At 42.9% G+C, this 22,057-nt stretch overlaps 1 protein-coding gene across 4 annotated transcripts in view; it reads right to left on the reverse strand.

Annotated features, from left to right (window-relative positions):
- The window catches only part of TSPAN4 (tetraspanin 4), a 522,690-nt gene that overhangs the window by 208,720 nt on the left and 291,913 nt on the right, over positions 1-22,057 (reverse strand). For 3 of the 4 annotated variants that reach the window (XM_035121894.2, XM_035121932.2, XM_035121904.2), the window contains one exon: positions 7,029-7,108. In XM_035121894.2, coding sequence (XP_034977785.1) covers positions 7,029-7,091 — 63 coding nt within the window. In that variant the 5' untranslated portion in view covers positions 7,092-7,108. Of the gene's footprint in view, positions 1-7,028; positions 8,270-22,057 lie in introns of those variants that run through there. The other variant, XM_035121885.2, reaches the window with a different exon arrangement.

The raw sequence follows: 22,057 nt of genomic DNA on the forward strand, positions 1-22,057 counted from the left end.
AATTAACAAAAGAGGCGCACCAAATGTCTTAGCACTCTGTATTCAAACACATATCGCACCCCACCTCCCCTTATTGTGGGATCCCTCTGAAGTGGAGATTGAGCAGCGCTGGGTGTTGATAGCAGACTTTGACCTCACTACAACAGGATTCCTCATAAGCATAGATGTGGAAGGAAGCATAGGGATGCCTTCAAGGAACTACGGGGGTGGTTGTTAAACCTGCTTCCTAAGAAGCCTTCCTCATCTCTATAGCTCCACCCCATCACGGGCTCTATTTATAGTGTGACAAAATGCATATTTGCCCAGATACTTTCTACAGTCATACCTTGGGTTGCGAACGTGATCCGTGCAGGAGGCATGTTTGCAACCCACAGCGCTGCGTCTGTGCACGTGCACAATGCAATTCGGCGCTTCTGCGCATAACATCATTTTGCGTTTCTGTGCATGTGCGAGCACCGAAACCCAGAAGTAACCCGTTCCGGTACTTCCGGGTTCGGCTCGGTTCGTAACCCAAAAACGCACAACCCGCAGTGTTCGCAACCCGAAGTATGACTGTAGCTGGTATCTGCTGGAATTGTTTGATTGCATTTAGGAAACATATAGTGTATTAACTTCCTCCAGATTCTGCAGCAAATTATTTATTGATACTGTGCTTCAATGTCGACAACTTGTCAGTCCTGTTTATTGAATTAAGTGACTAAAACTGATATGTTTTTCTTCCTCGGAACTAGAGAAACAGCAGCATTGAATTCTAGGGTTCCATAAGTTAAACATTTTATATTGCTTAAAATGTAAATGTTTGTGGGGTTAATGCATTAGTGGGCAACATGTTATTGTAATGATAAACCCTTTTCCACAATAAACATGTTTTACGGGGAGACAGCAGGCAGAGGGAGCCAGGGTGAACACACACACGCACACGGAATGGAATGATGGTGATTTAAGTTGAAGGCATATGGGCTGAAAGCCTATTATCCACCACAACCCTTAAATGCACAGCAGGTGGTGCTATACAAGATCAATAGCACTTTTCTTTGATTCTGTCCTGAGGAGCCTGGTAGGATCTTAAACTGTGTGGCTGTTAAACTCAGAATCGTAAGGGACAGCAGTGTTCAAGTTAGACATGGCTCTGATGCAAAATATTTGCCTGCCCCTAAAACCAGAAAAACACTATATCACTGATCTTGCACTTGCATGTCTATTACTTTTTTGTCACCTTTAGCAAGTGTGAGCATGATAGTCAGCAAGACTGTGTCAACCTTCTCACCACCTGTTGCTGGAGCAACCTGATGTCACTCTATCTAGCTCTTCTTCAGCTGCCTACATCCTAGCACTGATACTGTGTGTCCACAAACGGATAGCTCTGTAGCTCCCTTGCTCCAAAATTCAAAAGAGCCTATAAATCACATGCATCTCTAAAATGTGCACATATACACAAAAAAGATGCACAGCAATTAATTAGCTCCACAATATGAACACTACAAATCCTGCAATGCAGTGCACTTCAACAACAAAACAATTCATCCTGCCAAATTCTGATTGTCGCATTGCCCTATGGTGTGTATATGATATGCACATATTATAAGGGCTTATCCATGCCAGATGTTTAACATGTAGTTGCAGTTGTTTGCATTCCCATTTAATTTGCATCATCCACATGATGTTCCCCACAAAACATAAGGTACCCTTCTGGTTTTCCCCTATAAATTTTCCCAATCAAGGGATAATCCAGTAAAAAAAAATGGGGCGGGGGGATTACTCCAAATTACTTCATCTGGAACAGCAGGTGCATTACTTTCCCCTGTGGGTGGATCAGATTATCATTTTTGCTGCTACCCTTTCCATGCCCCTACCCATCATCAGTTCTTTCCTGGCAGCAATGGTGTCTATCTCCAATGGAAATAACCACAGCTGCATATTTTTTTCTTGCTTTTAGACTTGGTGTTCTGATAGGAGCACTCCTATGGAGGTGGCAGCTAATGAAAGTACAGTAGCAGCAAATACCAGCAGCAGCTTGCCGGCTTGGACGAGAAAAAGAACAAGCTGCAAAGAGCAGCCTTTGGGTGCTGGAAGCCATTCACTCCCTGTCCACTACTTTCAAAAACCATGTGCGGTTCTTCCCCTGCCTGCTCAACCCTCAAGTGCTGGGAGAGTGGCTCTTCTCCCCTCACAGGCAAAGAGCCTGAGGAGAGCTGTAGCTCAGGGAGGGTGGCACATACACACACACACACACACACACACACACACACACACACACACACACCTCGTGAGATAAAATGGGATTTATCTGTACCTGGCTCTTCTCTCACACAATTTCAGCAGTTTTAGGACAGACACACACCTCTCCATGCCTGTCGTCACATTTCCCTGTGTCCTGTAGCTTCACACCAAATGAACAATTAGAATTGGATAGGAAACTTGTGGTTATCCAGATGTTGTTGGATACCTCCCATCAGCTTGAAGCAGCACGGCCATCTTCAGAGATGATGGGAACTGTAGTTCAGCAACATCTGGACAGCAATTGGTTCCACATCTTTGTTTTTTGTTTTTTTAATATTTTATTGATTTTGCATAATAAAGAGAACATACATAAAAATACATAACCAATTTTCCACCTACTTCTGTCCCCCCTCCACGGGCCCTCCCCTCCCACAAGAGGATCCCCCGAAAAGCGGGCAGTCGACAGTGGTTCAATTTGTGATTGAATTTCTACCCACCCCTCCCCCCCACTCCCGGAACCCCCCTCTGCCACCAAGAGACTCCAGGTTGGCAGGAGAGATGAAAGTGAGTATCCATCCCATCATCTATCCACACTTAATCCCCCCTTAAAAAAAAATGAAAAACAAAAACTAGAAAAAGAAAAAAAGAAGAAGAAAAAGTACAGGAAAAAAAAATAATAATAAAAATTACTAACCATTTTCCATAAACATTGTTTCTATGTAGGCTTCCCCGATCTCCCCCCTATCTGATTTTCATTTTAAATCTCATTTAACAGTTTTCTTATCATTATCCTCATTCTATTTCCAACCTTCCAATCATATATTCATATACCATCCAAAATCTTTATTAACTTCTCTTTTATTCCCATTTCTCACGCCCTCCCTCCCCCATCCTCCAGGACTCCCCCTGCCACGAAGAGTCCCGGAGGGCAAAAGGAGGCAAGGGGATGATTCTTTATCCAATTGAGTCCCTCCCCTCCCTCTGCCCCCCCCAGCCCTGAAGCCCCCCTGCCACCAGAAGCTCCCAGCCCGAGGGAGACCAACAAGAGGGGGGAGACACCCAACCATCCCAAATCTTCTTGCCCAAACTAATTTTCTAATGTGTCCAATTACTATTACATCCTAATTTTAACTAACTTAAAACAATTTCCCTCCCTTGCCTCAATTTCCTTCCAAGGACTTCCTTATATTTTAATTCCTTTTTACTTTCCCAATCTTTAATTTAACCTTTATTCTCAATTTTTCCTCCTCCTCCCTCGTTCACGGCTATTCCCTTCAATTCCAGCAATGTCCAGAGTCAGCAATCCAGTTTTCAAACCTTCTTATCCATCCTAATACAGAATATATTCCTTCCTCCTTCATCCCTCCCCCTTTTTAACATATTTTGACACCCAAATGTCTCTGTCCTCTGTCCTCCCCCCGATGATCCCATCTTGCTTGCCCATTGCGTTTCTTGTGTGCTTTCTGCCACTCAAGCAGCTCTTGCTCTCCCCCCCTGAGGTGTCCATTTCTGGAGAAGGGCCAGCGTTAGACCCTTAGATGGTATCTCACAGCCAGCAGAATCAGATCAAGAGATGCTCAGCAAGGTGCAAAGTCCACCCTTGGCTACAGTCAACATGAACGAGTCCCAACATTGATCTATATATATCTCAGTGTTCTTGACTCTAACTGGGAGCAGCACTGCATACAGCAGAGGTAGCCATCAGTCCCCTGCCAAGGTGTCCTGGACTACAGCTCCCATCAGCCCCAGCCAGCATGGCAAATATTCAGGGACAATGGGAGTTGTAGTCCACCATATTTGGGACCACCATGGTGGCTACAATGCACACAGCACTGCAGGACACAGTAAGAGCATTCATGGTAATTGCTGTTCTAAATTCAATTAATAACATAGCAATATCAATACAATACAATTATATACATTTTATTTAAAAAAAGATTTGTGTCTTTGATATGCATGCCTTCTAAATATGCATATTTTACAACAATGGCTGCTCACTTGAGCAAAACCTGTGAGCTGGCTAGTGAGGAATAATCACTTGTTGTCTGAAAAGTGGGAGGTGCACCCTCTTCCTTAAATGATGGGGGGGGGGGGACTGAAAGTATAAGTATTACATTCTTGCTCTCCACTGTATCTTTCGACTTAACATGAATTGTGGTGGGGGGGCAGGGAAGCAGCCCTGATAGACCGAAGATGTTGCTTCTGTTTTAGCATAGAAGGCGTGCTTGATTGGGGACAAGTGATTTTGTGGTGGCGTTTTGAGTTGTATTTGGTGAAACAGGAAGAATGTGTTAAAATATGACTGACCGGGGGTGCATATAAGAACACAGGATATTTCTAGATTCTTAAAAAATTGATAGTTCCAACCTTTTTATGCTAAGAAAAAGAATCCCCAGAGGTTTACAGATAAACAAAAATGGAATAATGAAAATTTCTGCTCCTCAATTGGACACTAGCATCATAAATAATTTATTGTATGCTCTCCAGATCTAGTCTTGGGACACAGACAGCTCATAACTCCTGCACTCTACTGACCAAGACCTTGAGAAAAGGAAGAATGCAAGAAAGACGGTGGTGGTTGTAGTGAGCTTGTTCAGAAAGATCATAGCAGCAATTACATTGTGAAATATCCCAAGGAAATGTTCTGCAGTCATCCCATTGGAAGTGCACACACGTTGCAAGCAGTAATTCCTTTAAAAAATATATGTGCATGTACTACAGTGCAGGATGAATGGAGAGAACCTGCAGGGAATGTCCTTTAAGGCTCTGCCGTGCATCATCTTAAGGGTGGCTATTCATGCCAGCCCTCTTGTTTATCTTTTGCATATAACATTTTAGCTGGCTGGCTGAGCAAGAAACTCCACCAGAAATGGACAAAAGCCTTAGAGAAGCGGTTGGCTTAAAGGGACAAGAGAATCACAGTCCCTGACTTGTCAGGAAGCTTTGGGGTAAGCTGGGATAAACACCAGGGGATATTTAGGATCCCAGCAGTGTGAGAGAATCAGGAACTAGAAAACAGACTAGTCGGATTTGATATTTTCTTTCAGCTTATCTGAGCTTAAATGGAGTTCCCCTCCTTGTGTTTCAGAACTCTCTTCTGGAACTGAGCCAATGCTGAATATACATATATTTGGTCTGCAACAGGGGGGGGGGGGGAAGCAGGGAAATAGAGGGGAGTGTTTTGAGAAAGGTAGGGTGGTGGGTGAAGCCAGCCCAGCCTTAATTTTTAAGTGGCTATCCAACCCCTCACCTCTCCTCTCCTCCCCACGCCCATGAAAGCCAGAGCTGTCGCTATCTCCCCATCCTCTTCTCAAACCTCATTCCCCTCTTTGATGGCAAGAGGAGTGAGAAAACAAGGAACATGACTGGGCAACTGTGGTGCCACTTAGAATTCACTGCAGATTGGGGTGAGGCACTTCCAGTTGCTGACCCCTACATTCTCCCCCCCCCCCATATCTTTAACCACATTCTGATTAATTGAGATGAGGGCTAGTTTACATGAATTAGTTTATCTTTGCTTAGCACTTTGCTAGCATAAATGAGGATACCACACAATAGGAGTATCATATGCCATTGCAACCTGCAAAAAAATAAAAATGAACTTCACTCTCCACACGCTGGCCCATTGGCACCCAAGCAAACATGCCACATAAGCCGGTTAACAAACCGAATCACGCTGCTTTCAGTCAGGCTGTGTTAATACAGTGCAAGGCAATTCCAGCGGCTTCTGCAAAACTTCTGATGTCCCTCCAAAAGAAAAGTTTATCTGGGTCATTCATGATTTTGCACCAACACAATCTTCCCTCGGAAAGCAAAACTCCTATCAGATTTGCATCTTCAGATACTCTCCTGGGAATAAAAGTTAACGTGGCAGCTTAAAGCAGGGCCAGGAAGCTGCTATCAGGGTGTGCAGCGCTCTCCCAGCAAATGTATTTCTGTGATGCAAAGTCTCTGCTCAGTGCAGAAAGCTGAGTGCTTGCCTGCTAACCTACTTTATTCCAGCTGCAGTATCACTGTTATTGATGACACTGCCAGGCATAGGTGGACACCTCATCACGTGCACGCCTATGATGTGCATATTTATCCAGACAATTCTGTGTCACAGAACAACAATATCATAACAAGAACCACCTTTACAACAGAGAATCCCTCTGCAAACCAAGCTGAACTTAGGTTTGAGCATGCAGACACCTTTAAGTGGAACAAGGGCAAACAATGAATTCTCAGACTCCAAAGCAGTATCTAAACATGCATACATTTGAACCAAATTGATAAAGAACACAGAAAAGGGGAACATGGGAAACATCTCTATTTTCTTGGCCCTGTAACAACTCACCAAGCAACTTAAGAGTTAGAAAGAAGGAGAGAGAGCCTTTCAGCACATTAGAGAATGAAGTGGCAGAACTTTGGGCGGTACCACTTCATGGTGAAAGTGGGGGAGGGAGGTTCCATATTTTTGAATGCTCCTCACAAAAAAAAGGCTCTAATATGCAAGAAACTCAAACATCAGAGACAGAAATATGTGAAACCTTTCTCCCTGGTCTGTTAGTGGAGAAAGGAAGTCGCTTTGTTTTATTCTTTTCTACAGGACTGATCTATGGAACTCCTCCTCCTGAAGACTGAAGTGCAACAGTCCAGTTTTCTGCTGCCACCTCAGCCTACCACTTCATTCTGCATCAAGTGCACAACAGTACCCAGTTCTTCACTTTTACCATTACACACTGCCCTGAAGTCTGGAGGAAAGCAAGTCTATAGAATTTAGAGGCAACAGAAGAGGGAGGGGGGATCACACCTGCATACATACTCACCCAGAAGAGGAGGTTGAACACAAACATGAGGTACTTAATGCACTGCAGGCAGTTGTGAGCCATGCTGCACCTCTTCAGTTCTAGAAGAAAAATAAAGGAGAGATCCAAGTAAAAGACCACATACTTGTTCCCCTTGGGAGATGTGTACTTAGCCTTGGTGGCCTTAGGGCCTGGGTTGGTATGGAATCCAAAAAAAGAGTTGCTCGCGGCCCCAAACTGGCCGCCATACATGCTGCTATAGCGACGGAAGGCGCCATTTGGAAAACTGTAATCCTTGCTGTCCAAAGAAGGGCTCCTGTGATAGGTTGATTCATCCGTGCTAGATCTGCGCATGGTGACGTCAGAAGTGTTCCGCAATTATTACTGACAATGATATTTGTAGGTTTATTTTACTGGAAGTGGGGGGGGGGCAGGTTGCAGGTGGTTTCCTTTATTTGGTTTCCCCACCCCCTATTGTTTTCTGCCAGCTGTTCTTTTGCCTACCATCCTGACAAGGAAGTCAAAAAACAAACAAAAACCAAAAAGATTGTGCTGTCAATGGAGCCAGTTGGCTAACAGAAGCCTGCTCAGCCAAGAGTTAGGAAACAGCGCGCTTACTTGTTGAGAAGTCTCTCCTGCACAGCAAGCATTCCCTTTGGTGTCACAATTGCCCCCTTCCCCCTGCTATCAAAAAAGAAAAGAAAAGCAAAAGATAGAGATACTATACCCAAACAAATTGTTTTGCTTTGGTTTTTTTTTAAAAAGAGAGAGAGAAAGAGAGAGAGACAAAAGTGATCTTGTTTTTGTTTTATCCCAAATGCCATTTAAAGTCTTGACTCCACATTGCCTCTCAAAAACCAAAAACCAGGGATGCTGCACGGAACGGAGGCTAAGAACAAGAGGGATTATCCAAAAGGCAAGCAGCTCCCGTGCCCGGCTCCTCTTGGACACATTGCTTTGCCCAGAGATGCTCAGTTCCCTTTAAATGATCTCCCCGTTTCCCTTCGCACAGAGGAAGCCCACGGCAGGAAGAAAGAGCGACCCGTGCTTCATTCACAGCGCTGTCACTCCTTAGAGATTCCAATCCAGTCATGCTCTCCCTGTGCTACTAACACAGTCCCAGCTCTCCTGGTCCATTCCTGCATCTGAAGCGAGAGGCAGGAGGAGCGACGCTTTTCTTTACTGTATCTCATGAATGCCTGCTCAGCACTCTCTCCGGCTCATGCCCCCCCTCCCTAGCCAATCAAATTTACTCTCACGCTACGCTACTCTCCCTCCCTCCCCTCTCCATCACCTTCTTAAAAAAACCCACTTCCCCTCTGTTTCTTCATAGCAAATCCAGCATGAGCTGCTTTTAACCAATCGGTGTACAGGTGAAGAAACTACTGCATGTGTCTCCGGATTTAACCAGAGACGTTCCCAAAGATAATTGCATTCTCACTCTGTCCTGTGAATGGGGTGGGATTTTAATCATCCTAGATGCCATTGGCTCCTTAGATTTATGGTCCCTTAGGAAGGAGCCACAGAATTTACAGATGTTCTAAGTGTAATTGCCCCCAAAAGCAGAGAGTGTATTAAGTCTTGTACTAGGCGCTTGTTTATTGAGGAAGGACTCCTAAGCTTCCTTGGAAATGCTGCTTCCCTCTTCATTCCTCATCCCCGAACCCCTAAACTTCAATGAAATGTCTGGGCTGCTGCTGAGATGATCCCTTACTGTGGGGAGATCTGTGTTTCACTTCTTCATCATTCTGATCAAACATATCACTCACTTGATTGTCCTGACAGCTAAGTTTCTCTCTTAAATAGTCCCCTCACAGCAGATTCCCAGAACTCCCAATTCAGTGCCGTGGGGGGGGGGGGAAATGCCAAAAATAGTTCTGGAAAGAGCATGCAACTTCCTCTCCTCACTCTGGGAAGCTCACCCCATGACCCAGGGGCACTGTGAGGATGACATGGGGGTGGGGCATGCATGCTGCCTTCAACTCCATGGAGGAAAAACAGGACATATATATTATAAATGGATCAATGAAAAAAAAGATAGAGACTGCATGCCACCTCCACTATCCGACTAGGGATTTCAGGCTTACATGGGAGGAAAGATTATCTTATGGCCATGGTCCAGGCAAATGACTCGGGGGGGGGGGGACACCAGGTCATGTTCTGCTGCCTTGATGCCACATTTTGCCAGTTCTCTTGATTTCATCACAAACAGGACCATTGCTGGTGCTTCCATAGAGCTCTAATGTGCTAGAGACACTAAAATAAAGCATGAACATAAACAATAGCCCAGACCTGCAGAGAAAAGTGTGGGAAAGCCATACAGGACAAAGCAAAACCATGGAAAGTAAACACACACACACACACACACAGAGAGAGAGAGAGAGAGAGAGAGAGAGAGAGAGAGAGAGAGATTTCTCTTGGACTTTGATTTCTTTTTCTTTTTGAACCTCTGGAGTCGGCAATACTATAAACAGCTTTCTAAGATTTGCCTTTATAGTGAACAAAAGAGGGGAGAAGGCAGTGTAGTGCTGAGTTTCTCCCCCCCCACCTTTTGTTCACTATAAAGGCAAAGCTCTTCCATTCAGGGCATTTCACTAATGCTGCATGCATGTCCACCATGGGTGCAGCTGTGACTTTGCAGTTCAGTCTGCAGGGACTCATTTCTTTCATATATGGAGGCCCCTTGGTTTGAGTTCAAGTGCAGCAGCGTGGTGGTGACTGGTACTGAATATGCACAGCTCATAGTCCTATGGAAGGGGTCAGCAAACTTTTTCAGCAGGGGGCCAGTCCACTGTCCCTAAGACCTTGTGGGAGGCCGGCTATATATTTTTTTGGGGGGGGGGGATGAATGAATTCCTATGCCCCACAAATAACCTAGAGATGCATTTTAAATAAAAGCACACATTCCACTCATGTAAAAACATGCTGATTCCCAGACTGTCTGCGGGCCGGCATTAATGAGTGACTCTCAACCCTTCGAATAAAGCTCACCAAAACCCAACAGGCTACTATTATAACTACTTATGCACCAACACTGGATGCTGATGAAGACATTAAAGAAAATTTTTACTCTCAGTTGGATACCGTCCTATCAGAGACGCCTACGGAAGAGAAAATTATCCTCCTGGGTGATTTTAATGCAAGAGTTGGGCAAGATTTCGATCTGTGGCCTGGGACTATTAGGAACGAAGGAGTTGGCAACAGCAACCAGAACGGAATCTTACTTTTGACGATATGTGCAGTGCACAACCTTATTTCTTTCTTTCGACAGAAAAATAAATTTAAAACTTCATGGAGGCATCCTCGGTCAAACCACTGGCACCTCTTAGACTATGTTATTGTCCGTGCTAAAGATCACCATGATGTGCTCCTTACCAGGGCTATGACGAGCGCTGACGACTGCTGGACAGATCACCAACTAATATGCTCCACGATGGCTATCAAGATTATATCTCAATGCAAGCTTCAAGGAAGGAAACCAAGGCGCAAAATGAACACTCAAGCCCTTCAAGATCCCATTAAGCGGGATTGCTTCCAAATGACTCTTAAGGACCATCTGCTTTCAGAATTCCCTGATAACATCGAGGAGCACTGGACCAAGCTAAAAACATCCATTATTGCAGCCTGTGAACAAACTATTGGATACAAAACCAAGAAACACCAGGGCTGGTTTGATGAGAATGACAGTGAGATTGAACACATGTTTGACAAGAAAAGGAAGGCCTTTCAGATCTGGCAAAGAGATAGAAACAGTGCCACTAAGAAAAAATACCTATACCAACGCTAAGGCTGAGGTTCAAAGAAGAACCAGAGCACTAAAAAACACCTGGCAGGGAAAAAAGCTCAAGAGATCCAGCACTTAGCCGACACTCATGATGCACAGAGTTTCTTTAAAGCCACAAAGACCATCTATGGGCCAATAAATCATGGCATATGCCCCCTACGCTCAGCAAACGGTATCACACTTCTAAAAGATAAAGAAGCTATTGCACTGCGCTGGAAAGAACAGTACCAACATCTCCTTAACCGCAACTCCCCCGTAGCTGCTGAGGTCCTCTCTCAAATTCTGCAAAAACAAGTTAGAGATGAGCTTGCACTATCTACAAATCTGGGAGAGTTGTGTACAGCTATTAACCAAATTTGGGGGGGGAGGGGAGCCAGTGGGCCTGATGGGATACATGCCGAAATCTTCAAAGTGGGTGGAATTGAACTTACACAACAACTTCACAAGTTCATAAAAAAAAATCTGGGAAAGAGAAGAAATCCCAGCAGACTTTAGAGATGCCAAAATTATCAATCTCTTTTAAAAAAAGGTGACAGAACTGGTTGTGGAAACTATCGAGGCATCTCTCTATTAGCTGCGGCTGGCAAAATTCTTGCAAGGATCTTAGCAAACCGTCTCGTAACAATATCCGAGGTGACCCTTCCTGAATCCCAAAATGGTTTTCGGCCTTCTAGGGGGACAGTGGACATGATTTTCACCGCTCAACAGCTTCAAGAAAAATGCAGAGGGCAAAACCAACCCTTGTACAGTCATACCTTAAGTTTAAGTATGCTTCGGTTTGAGTACTTTCAGTTTAAGTTCTCCGTGGACCCATCTGGAATGGATTAGTCCACTTTCCATTACTTTCAATGGGAAAGTTCGCTTCAGATTAAGTACGCTTCAGGTTAAGTACGGACTTCCAGAACCAATTACATTCATACTTCGGGTTAAGTACACTTCAGGTTGAGTACTCCGTGGACCCATCTGGAACGGATTAATCCACTTTCCATTACTTTCAATGGGAAAGTTTGCTTCAGCTTAAGTACGCTTCAGTTTAAGTACTCCGTGGACTGTCTGGAACGTATTAATCCACTTTCCATTACTTTCCATGGGAAAGTTCGCTTCAGGTTAAGTACGCTTCAGATTAAGTACAGACTTCCAGAACCAATTGTGTACTTAAACCGAGGTACCACTATATATGGTGTTTATTGACCTGACTAAGACTTTCAACACTGTAAATTGTAATGCCCTGTGGACTGACCTTCTAAAAATTAGCTACCCAGATAAATTTGTAAACATCATTCGGCTCCTCCATGATAATATGACAGCAGCAATCGCAGATAACTATGGCTCTCAAAGTGAACCATTTACAGTGGGATCAGGTGTTAAACAGGGTTGTGCTTTTGCCCCCAACTCTATTCATTATTTTCATTGCCATGATCCTACACTTTGTTGAAGGGAAACTCCCCACCGGAGTAGAAATCATATATCGAACAGATGGAAAGCTCTTCAATCTGAGCAGGCTGAAAGCAAAGAGCAAGGTTACTGTAACTTCCATCATAGAGCTTCAGTATGCTGATGGCAACGTAGTGTGCACACGCTCAGAGGACGACCTCCACACCATCCTAAATATCTTTGCAGAAGCTTATGAAAAGCTTGGCCTATCACTCAACATCCCAAAAACCAAAGTGCTGCACCAACAAGTACAAAATAACCCCTCTGCAGCGCCACAAATCCAACTCAATGGTGTAACATTGGAAAACGTCAATCACTTCTCTTACCTAGGCAGTTATCTTTCCACAAGAGTCAACATTGATGCTGAAATCCAGCATTGCCTGAGCTCTGCGAGTGCGGCTTTCTCCTGATTAAAGTGCAGAGTGTTTGAGAACCGGGACATTTGCAGGGAAACCAAAATGCTTGTTTACAAAGCTATTGTACTACCAACCTTACTATATGCTTGTGAAACATGGACCACTTATAAACGCCACCTCCAACTCCTCGAAAATTCCATCAACAGTGTCTCTGAAAAAATTTACACATCACTTGGGAAGACAGGCGAACTAATATCAGTGTACTGGAAGAAGCAAAGATCACCAGTGTTGAAGCAATGATTCTTCAACATCAACTTCATGGGACTGTAACTAGATTCATGGGGCCTGTAACTAGATTCATGGGACTGGTTATGTTGTGCGGATGCCTGATGGTCGTCTTCCAAAACAACTACTCTATTCCAAATTTAAAAATGGAAAGCATAATGCTTGTGGTCAACAAAAGAGGTTTAAAGCCTGTCTCAAGCCAAATCTAAAAAAATGTAGTATAAACACTGACAACTGGGAAACACTGGCCTGCAACCGCTCCAGTTGGAGAACAGCCTTTACCAAAGGTGTCATGGGCTTTGAAGACACTCAAACTCAGGACACAAGGGAGAAATGTGCTAAGAGGAAGGCACACTTGGCAAATCCACACCGTGATCAACTCCTGCCCGGAAACCAATGTCCCCACTGTGGAAGGACGTGTGGATCCAGAATTGGCATCCACAATTACTTACAGACTCATTGTTAAACCCGGGTTTATGGAAGACAATCTTACTCGGCTACAAGTGATCGCCAAATAAGAAGAAGACCCATGTCCTATGGTGTACTAATGTCCCTCAGGATTAGGAATCACTGATATAATACACACATCACATGAAAGATATCATTGGGCAGCAGGAGGAAGTGACTAGTTAGCAATTTAAACACCTTGATGCAGAAAGTACATTCACAATCTGAAAGCAGATCTCTTTCCCAAATCATCTTTCTTGGGGAGGCAAAGAGAATTTGGCTTAATTAAACAGCAAAATAGAAAAAGAATAGAAGATAGAATAATTGAATTGTAGAGTTGGAAGGTACCCCAAGGGTCATCTAGTCCAACCCCCTGCAATGCAGAAATCACAGCTAAAGGATCCCTAACAGATGGCTATCCAACCTCTGTCAAAAACCTCCAGCGAAGGAGAGCACACCACATTCAAAGGTACTGTTCCCCTGTTGAGCAGCTCTTACCATCAGAGAGTTCTTCCTAATGTTTAGTTGGATTCTCCTTTCTCGTAATTTGAATCCATTGATTTGGGTCCTACCCTTTGGAGCAGCAGAAAACAGGCTTGCTCCATCTTCCATGTGACAGCCTTTCAGATATTTGAAGATGGTTATCATATCATATCATCACATCATATATCATGATGTTGCAAACCATTGCTGCAAGTTACAGGTAGGTAGCCGTGTTGGTCTGAGTCGAAGCAAAATAAAAAAATTCCTTCAGTAGCACCTTAAAGACCAACTAAGTTTATATTTTGGTATGAGCTTTCGTGTGCATGCACACTTCTTCAGATACACGCACTTCTTCAGATACACGGTCATCCTTGCAAGGCATGTACTTGTTTGAACTACAAAGAATTTATTAAAAAGACAGGCAATCAGCTGTTCTCTCTTTCGCTAACCCAAATGCTCTTATCAAACACAAACAGAGATACTGGGTGGGATTAAACCAATGAGTCCTATCAGTGGAACCCCTGTGGGCTCCTAGAGCATGTTGTCCAAACTCAATCTTGCAGTTAAGCTCTCCCCTCATGTATCATGAGCTGCGGCTAGAAACAAACCTTTGCTACAAACCTACAACAAGCATTTGTGTTTTATCTACTTCCTAAATTCCTCCTTCAAATCCAACTAGGCTCCCTGTATGCCTGCCTGCCCCTTATCAACCTCCCTTGTCCTTATTTGGTGTCAGACTTTTCTGCTTTTTCTCCAGTTGCCTTAGTACCACCCGCAGGTGACTCCTTATTCTATCCATCCTGATTCCATTTGTCATCTGTAGATTTAACCAAACAGTTGCCAGACCAATCTTAGTGCGATCCTTGTAATTAGCAGTTGTTGTTGTTTTCTTATTCTGTCACACAAACAGTTTATTGGATTACTGCGATACTGGCTCTTCATTTCACTGTTAATTCTCTATACATCAATTGTTTTCCCCATGGTGCACTGTGAATCTCGGTGCAAGACTGGAACATGTGTAGTTCTGCCTGTTAACACATGTAGTCACTGGCAGCAGTAGACACGCAGTAAGAGTTCCTGATATATTTCAGTCACATGTCTACTCTGACAATGCACATTACACACTATGCACCATCTCCCTTAGAAACACAAAGATGATTATTTCTAATGATGAATAAGCAGCCCTTGCAAATTATCCCTATAATGAAGCTGAAGTCCTGCACTCATACTAATATCAATAATAAAAAGAAGTGCATATCACATTTGGCTTATTTTGCAAGCCAATTTTTGCTCAGAAGAGTCTCATTGTTAGATGTTTCTATACTCCTCCTGCATGCAGTTACAGTGGCAATGTAATTTATATGCTAGCCATCATGCATGCCGGTGCATCTTCTAACCTGGGAGATCAGCTAAGGTTCAAAGCAGCAGCAATTCAAAGGTACACGTACGGTACAAATGCTCTCACTGTCTAGTACAAAGCATTCAATCAAGCACAAAAATCAGTGTTAACTCTCAATAGGTACTATAGTCCCCGAGACAGCAACCATTTTCAAGGAGTCTTAAAAGCAGAGATTTCAAGGTGGGAGTAAAGAATGGAATTCAAACAATACAATATTAGCTTGTAGTCCTATGCTACCATCTCTACAATGTTTATTGTCCGCTCCAGTCTGCCTTTAAAGCAGGTTGATTCAAAGTGACCTCTATCTCCCATAAACAAAGCAAGAAAAATGAAACAAAGCGGTTATACACTGCTGAAGTTTTTATAAGTAGCTACAACTTTCGCACCAACATAGGGCATTTTCACAGGTTACACTAAGAAAAAAATAAATCTCCCATGCCCTGCATCCTTAAAATAAAAGAAAAAAAGATGAGCAATTGGCAGGCTGTTTTCTTTTTAACAACCCAAAAAGGCAAAGGGTAAAGGGACCCTTGACCATTAGGTCCAGTCGCGGACAACTCTGGGGTTGCAGAGGTCATCTCACTTTATTGGCCGAGAGAGCCGGCATACAGCTTCCGGGTCATGTGGCTAGCATGACAAAGCCGTTTCTGGTGAACCACAGCAGCGCACGGAAACGCCGTTTACCTTCCCGCTGGAGCAGTACCTATTTATCTACTTGCACTTTGACGTGCTTTGGAACTGCTTGGCAGGAGCAGGGACTGAGCAAGGGGAGCTCACTCCGTCGTGGAGATTCGAACCACCAACCTTCTGATCGGCAAGTCCTAGGCAAAATAGGATGCTTCTGCATAAAGGAAGATAACCTGGCTCTAGAGACCTCCAATGCATGCATGGGAATAGAAGATGTCTGCAGGATCAGAACAAAGGCCCATCTAGTCCAGCATCCTGTAATCACAGTGGCCAATCACATGCCTATGAGGCTGGCATCCTCTTGGCCTTGGTAGTACCTTTCCTTACCTATGGTATAATTTAGCTTCCATTATTGTGGTTTTTAATAACCTCCAAGCATTCTGGAGAGATTTGACCACATTGTCTTTCTCTTTCATTTTACCAATCCTCTCATTTTTTGAGATGTTTTCTCTTTTGAAGTCAAAAGTTTTAGCAACTGTCCACTTACATAAATGTAGAATTTGATAGCACTGTGGTCACTGTTTCCAATGTTTCAACCACACTTATATCCTATATTGCAGCAGATTCTGGGCACCATTTAATATCAAGTTCAGAGTTGCCACCCCTTTGGTTGGTTCCATGACCAACCAACTGTTCTAAGGCATCTTTTACTCTCTTTACAATCCATTACTCTCATTATATATAAGGGTCTGATGACTTCTGTTTCAGTGTATATGAAGAAGTGTGCACGCACACGAAAGCTTATACCTAAAACTACTCAGTTGGTCTCTAAGGTGCTGCATTATAATTTTTAAATTCTTTTAGAAGGATTATTTTAAATCCTTTCTTAGATCATATAACTTTTTTGAAGATTTGATTCTTTTAAGGAAGTTTTTAAGAAGAGTCTTTTTAACTATCTTTGACTACGACAGACCAACCCGGCTACCTACTTGAATCAAGGCATCTAGATTATCTTTGGCATAACTTTGACACACATCTACCCAATCTGCGTGGGATTGCCTGAACCCATCAATTACTACAATATTTCCTTCTTTTGACGTCTCCTTGATGTCATTCTCCTTCTCAAGATCACACTGGGCATTTTGGTCAATGGGGGTGGAGGGGCAAGGATAGCACTTTCCCAGTACTAAATTAATACTGAGGACTTGTATCATCATCCTTAGCAATTATTTGAAGAGTTTTGCTGCCCTGCAGTTTCCAGATTGTTGGGCTCTATGCTTTCTTTGATGTACAGGGTGACACCACCTTCAACATGCCGGTCTTATAGCGTTTGCACCCAGAAATAATCACGTCATACTGCTTTTCTCCATTCCCCAGATTTCCATTATACTTGCTATAGCTATGCTTTCCTTTAAAACCCAGTCCTCCAGCTCATCCATCTTGGCTCAAAGGCTTCTAGAATTAGCATATAAATACCTATGCATGGTGTCAGTCTCCAAATGCCTCTGGCATATGCATTTTGCCCATATGTGATTGGGCCTCTTTGAACTGCTGTCATATCCTTCTGCACATTTGTTGCCTGGTTTCTCCAATTTTGGCGTGTGTGTGTGTGTGTGTGTGTGTGTGTGTGTGTGTGAAGCAATCCTATGCATTTTTACAAAGCAGTATTGGAGCTTACACCTACTTTCCCATAAGGAAAAGTTAACAAACCAATGACAATCACACCAATTTGATTAATTCTCATGATGTCATATAATGGAAATAATACTGAACTAAACTTTGTTCAGCTAAACAGGTTATTTAGCTTCCTTGATGAAAATCCTGGTCTGAGGAAGAACTTTTAAAAATTAACTTTGGCAGCAGCAGATTTTATCCATCCCTCATTAAAAATGTTTATTCCATTTAAAAGTAGGTGACCAGTGCGGCAATAAGCTCAAAGAGCATGAATTTGATGGTAAAGCACATTGAAAAATGATGGGCATTCCAAACTATAATCTGCTTATATAAATAAAGTTTCACTGGAGCAGTTAACATTAAAATGGAAACATGACACAATCTAGTGGTTTAGTGAAGACTATCTGAAAGAAAAACAACACGTAAAAATAATACTAAACAGTAACATGAAAGAGGAATGCACCGGAGGAAACAAAACCCAAGAAGCCAGCTGCCTAGAGTGCAATCAGCACTTCCCTCTTTCTTCCTGGATGTGGCTTCTCTCATCCAAAAAATACCTTCAGAAATCAGCAGGGGTTCTTTTTCTCCCTGACAACTCTGAAGCCACTCAAATGGAAGAAAAGAAGTTCCCCTTCTGATGAATATTCACAGAGGGGTGTTTGCTTTCCTGGGATGCTGCACACAAGCTTCTGTATGCAGACTCATGATTTTCCATGCATGCATACATGGCACGCTTGGTTTGGGAAGAAAATGGCAAGGTTCGCTGCATGTAAAAGATTTGGTCCGAGGAATGTAATATGCTATATATAAATTGGTCACATATAGACATGGAAACTACTCTTGCTACATATTAGCAAAACACTGGTGCATTTAAAAAAACAACTTATTAGAAAGCAAGTACAGTATGTGTGTTTTGGCCTCTACAGTATTAACTTTAGTTTCGGCTTTCCTGGTGGAAAAGAGATGGCTTATTCATAATTACAAACCCTGCCCTCTGTGTGTTGGTAGGGAATAATTCTTTGGAATCAAGCCAACACAAATAGCTGCCAGGGGCAGTAAAAAAAAGAAGCAAAACGAAGTGACTTAAGTCCATCTCTCTTAAAAGGTAAAGGTAAAGGGACCCCTGACCATTAGGTCCAGTCGTGACCGACTCTGGGGTTGCGCGCTCATATCGCATTATTGGCCGAGGGAGCCGGCGTACAGCTTCCAGGTCATGTGGCCAGCATGACAAAGCCGCTTCTGGCAAACCAGAGCAGCACATGGAAACGCTGTTTACCTTCCCGCTATAGCGGTTCCTATTTATCTACTTGCATTTTGATGTGCTTTCGAACTGCTAGGTTGGCAGTTCTTAAGTCCATCTCTCTTACACACTTAAGTCCATCTCTCTTACACACACACAAAGCACTGGAAGTGTTCCTGATGAAAGTGAATAAAATAAACCGTCACTTGAACCTTATTGAATGCCATCAGATTGGTAATCTCAGGAATGGTTTAGGCCTCTAAACTGGAATTTCAAAGGGCAAGGTGTAAATTAGGTCAACTTCTGTCACTGGTTCCTTCTATAGAATGTTTCCTTTCTTAACCTGGATTAATGTATGGGTAGAAAAATGAGTTTATTCATTCTCCTGGTAGGAAGAATTGTGTAGTTGGTTTGAGATGTTATATATGAAGGAAGAGGGGGAACATTCCCCCCCCCGACACAACTACACAGGTATGGCAACCACAGAATATATGCATATTTTTATTAATCGCTAAACAGAAAAAAGTAACTCATGAACTAGCACTACAGCAAAACAAATGTGCAATATATATTTCATGTGTCTGGCTATATACAGCTACTACTTTCACATTTTTCTGTCCCCCCAGCACTGGCCACTTTAGGAAAAAATCTTGAATTATCAACATTCTGTAACCGAGCAAATTTCTTCTTTTGACGGTATTAGTACAAACTGTAAAACAAAACAATAAAAAACCCACCCAAATGAATGGAAGTTACAGGAGAGCAGTTTTCAGTGGATTGGAGCCATTTTTGTTTTGAAACAACTATTTCAACCCTTTTGGGGTAGGGGCCTATTTTGTGGGCAAAAGGTAGGTTAGAAATAGTCATGCAATGTCCTGTGCATGAGGAAGTTTGTATACTTTTGCCATGGAACTATGATGCGAAGAAAGTTAAATACACATGTGAGAGATACGACGATTTTCAGAAGTTGAAAGAGGAAGAAGAGCTCAAATACCTGCCATATTCTAAGTTCTGTTTGTTGGTCTGCCAACCATGTAGAACTGACAGCAGCCCTAGGGAGACACACAACTCTCCATCTCACTGCAGGTGCTATACTAAAATGGCAGCTGGGTCAGTCCCGTGTGTGACACAGGGTACCTAGAAGAATGCTTTCAAAAACAGAAATACAAAACTTGCATCCAAAGCACTTTTACATCTGGAAAATGACCACCAAATATTTCCTAACCTTGTTGAAATCAACATCAACATTCCTTTTCTGAAATTTACATCCGAGGATCCAGCTTTAGTGCAGGAAAGTACATATTTGCAGTTTCAAATAGCCTATACATATTGCAAAGTGGGGTGGAAGTGTTTTGCTCTAGTAATAGTGAAGGATTCAAAGCCCATTTCCCTCTGTTGAGTTCTTATTCTCTTCACATTCTGACAGGAGCTGAATGTGTGAATACACTTCACTGACAGGTGTAGCATGCGAGAGGATATAAAAGCTCTGCCTGCGGATTTGATCTGTGATAGCTCATACACCGGGTGAAGCTGATTCCATTAACATGATGAACATAGAGCTTCTTACATCTACTGGTTTTTGGATTTGTTTTTCAGACCTAAATCGTTTTAATTGTAAATTATTTTCAGTATGTTTATACTATAAGTTGTTGTTGTTGTTACAGGTAGGTAGCCGTGTTGGTCTGGATCGAAGTAAAATAAAAAAAATTCCTTCAGTAGCACCTTAAAGACCAACTAAGTTTTTATTTTGGTATGAGCTTTCGTGTGCATGCACACTTCTTCAGATACAGTGAAATGGAAGTTTCCAGGCACTTGTTGTTGTTGTTATTTACTTATACCCCACCCATCTGGCTGTCATGTTATATGGCCTTGGTCCTGTATACCTGAAGGAGCGTCTCCACCTCCATCGTTCAGCCCGGACACAGAGATCCAGCTCTGAGGGCCTTCTGGTGGTTCCCTCACTGTGAGAAGTGAGGTTACAGAGAACCAGACAGAGGGCCTTCTCGGCAGTGGCACCCGCCCTGTGGAATGCCCACCCATCAGATGTCAAGGACATAAGCAGCTATCCTATTTTTAAAATACATCTGAAGGCAGCCCTGTTTAGGGAAGTTTTTAATATTTAATGCTGTATTGTTTTAACATTCCATTGGGAGCCGCCCAGAGTGGCTGGGGAGACTCAGCCAGATGGGCGGGGTACAAATCATAAATTATTATTATTATTATTATTATTATTATTATTATTATTATTATTATTACCCAGCCACTCTGGGCAGCTCCCAACAGAATATTAAAAACACGATAAAACATCAAATATTAAAAACTTCCCTAAACGGGGCTACCTTCAGATGTTTTCTAAAAGTCAGATAGTTGTTTATTTCCTTGACATCTGATAGGAGGGTGTTCCATAGGGTGGGTGCCACTACTCAGAAGGCCCTCTGCCTGGTTCCCTGTAACCTCACTTCTCGTGGGGAGGGAACTGCCAGAAAGCCCTTGGTGCTGGATCTCAGTGTCTGGGCTGAACGATGGGGGTGAAGAAGTTCCTTCAGGTATACTGGACCAAGGCCATTTAGGGCTTTAAAGTTCAGCACCAACACTTGGAATTGTGCTCGGAAACATACTGGGAGCCAATGTGGGTCTTTCAGGACCGGCGGCTGCTCCCAGTCACCAGTCTAGCTGCCACATTCTTGATTAGTTGTAGTTTCCAGGTCATCTTCAAAGGTAGCCCCACATAGAGCGCATTGCAGTAGTCCAAGCAGGAAATAACTAGAGCACGAACCACTAACTAAGGGGCAGTCTACAAATATAGTAAATAATAAACACAATCATGTCTAACACATTTCCTACAGTAAGCATGCTCTTACGTGTTATGATGAGAGAAGAGATCCTATGTCAAATATGTGCCATGACTTCATACTTACCTACCATATCAGAGTCAGACATTGTGTCTCTTGGGAAGAGTAAAACACTTCTTGCCTTTTGTTTTTGCTCTTTCTTTTGGGCCAGGAGAGCTAACATAAGCCATGCCACCACCATTTTATTTTATTTGTCTGTCTCATTAAAGTTCTCATCCAGCAAACAAACTGCAGTGAAAGAAATATGATCTTTGGAACACTGCATCCAATTTCTGGGAGAGAGGGAGATTGTGCTAGCAGGCAAGCAGGCACTAAAAGGACTCTGCAGGAGTAGCGGTAAAATATTTAAGAGGCCCAAAATATATATTTTTTCTTGCAAATTAAATAAAAAGTACTCTGTGATGACATTAATTTCATATAACACATCTTTAACAACAACAACAACAGTATTCAAATGACTGCACTCTGG

The sequence above is a fragment of the Zootoca vivipara genome, chromosome 1, assembly GCF_963506605.1.
Source record: "Zootoca vivipara chromosome 1, rZooViv1.1, whole genome shotgun sequence".
NCBI classification, from domain to species: domain Eukaryota; kingdom Metazoa; phylum Chordata; class Lepidosauria; order Squamata; family Lacertidae; genus Zootoca; species Zootoca vivipara.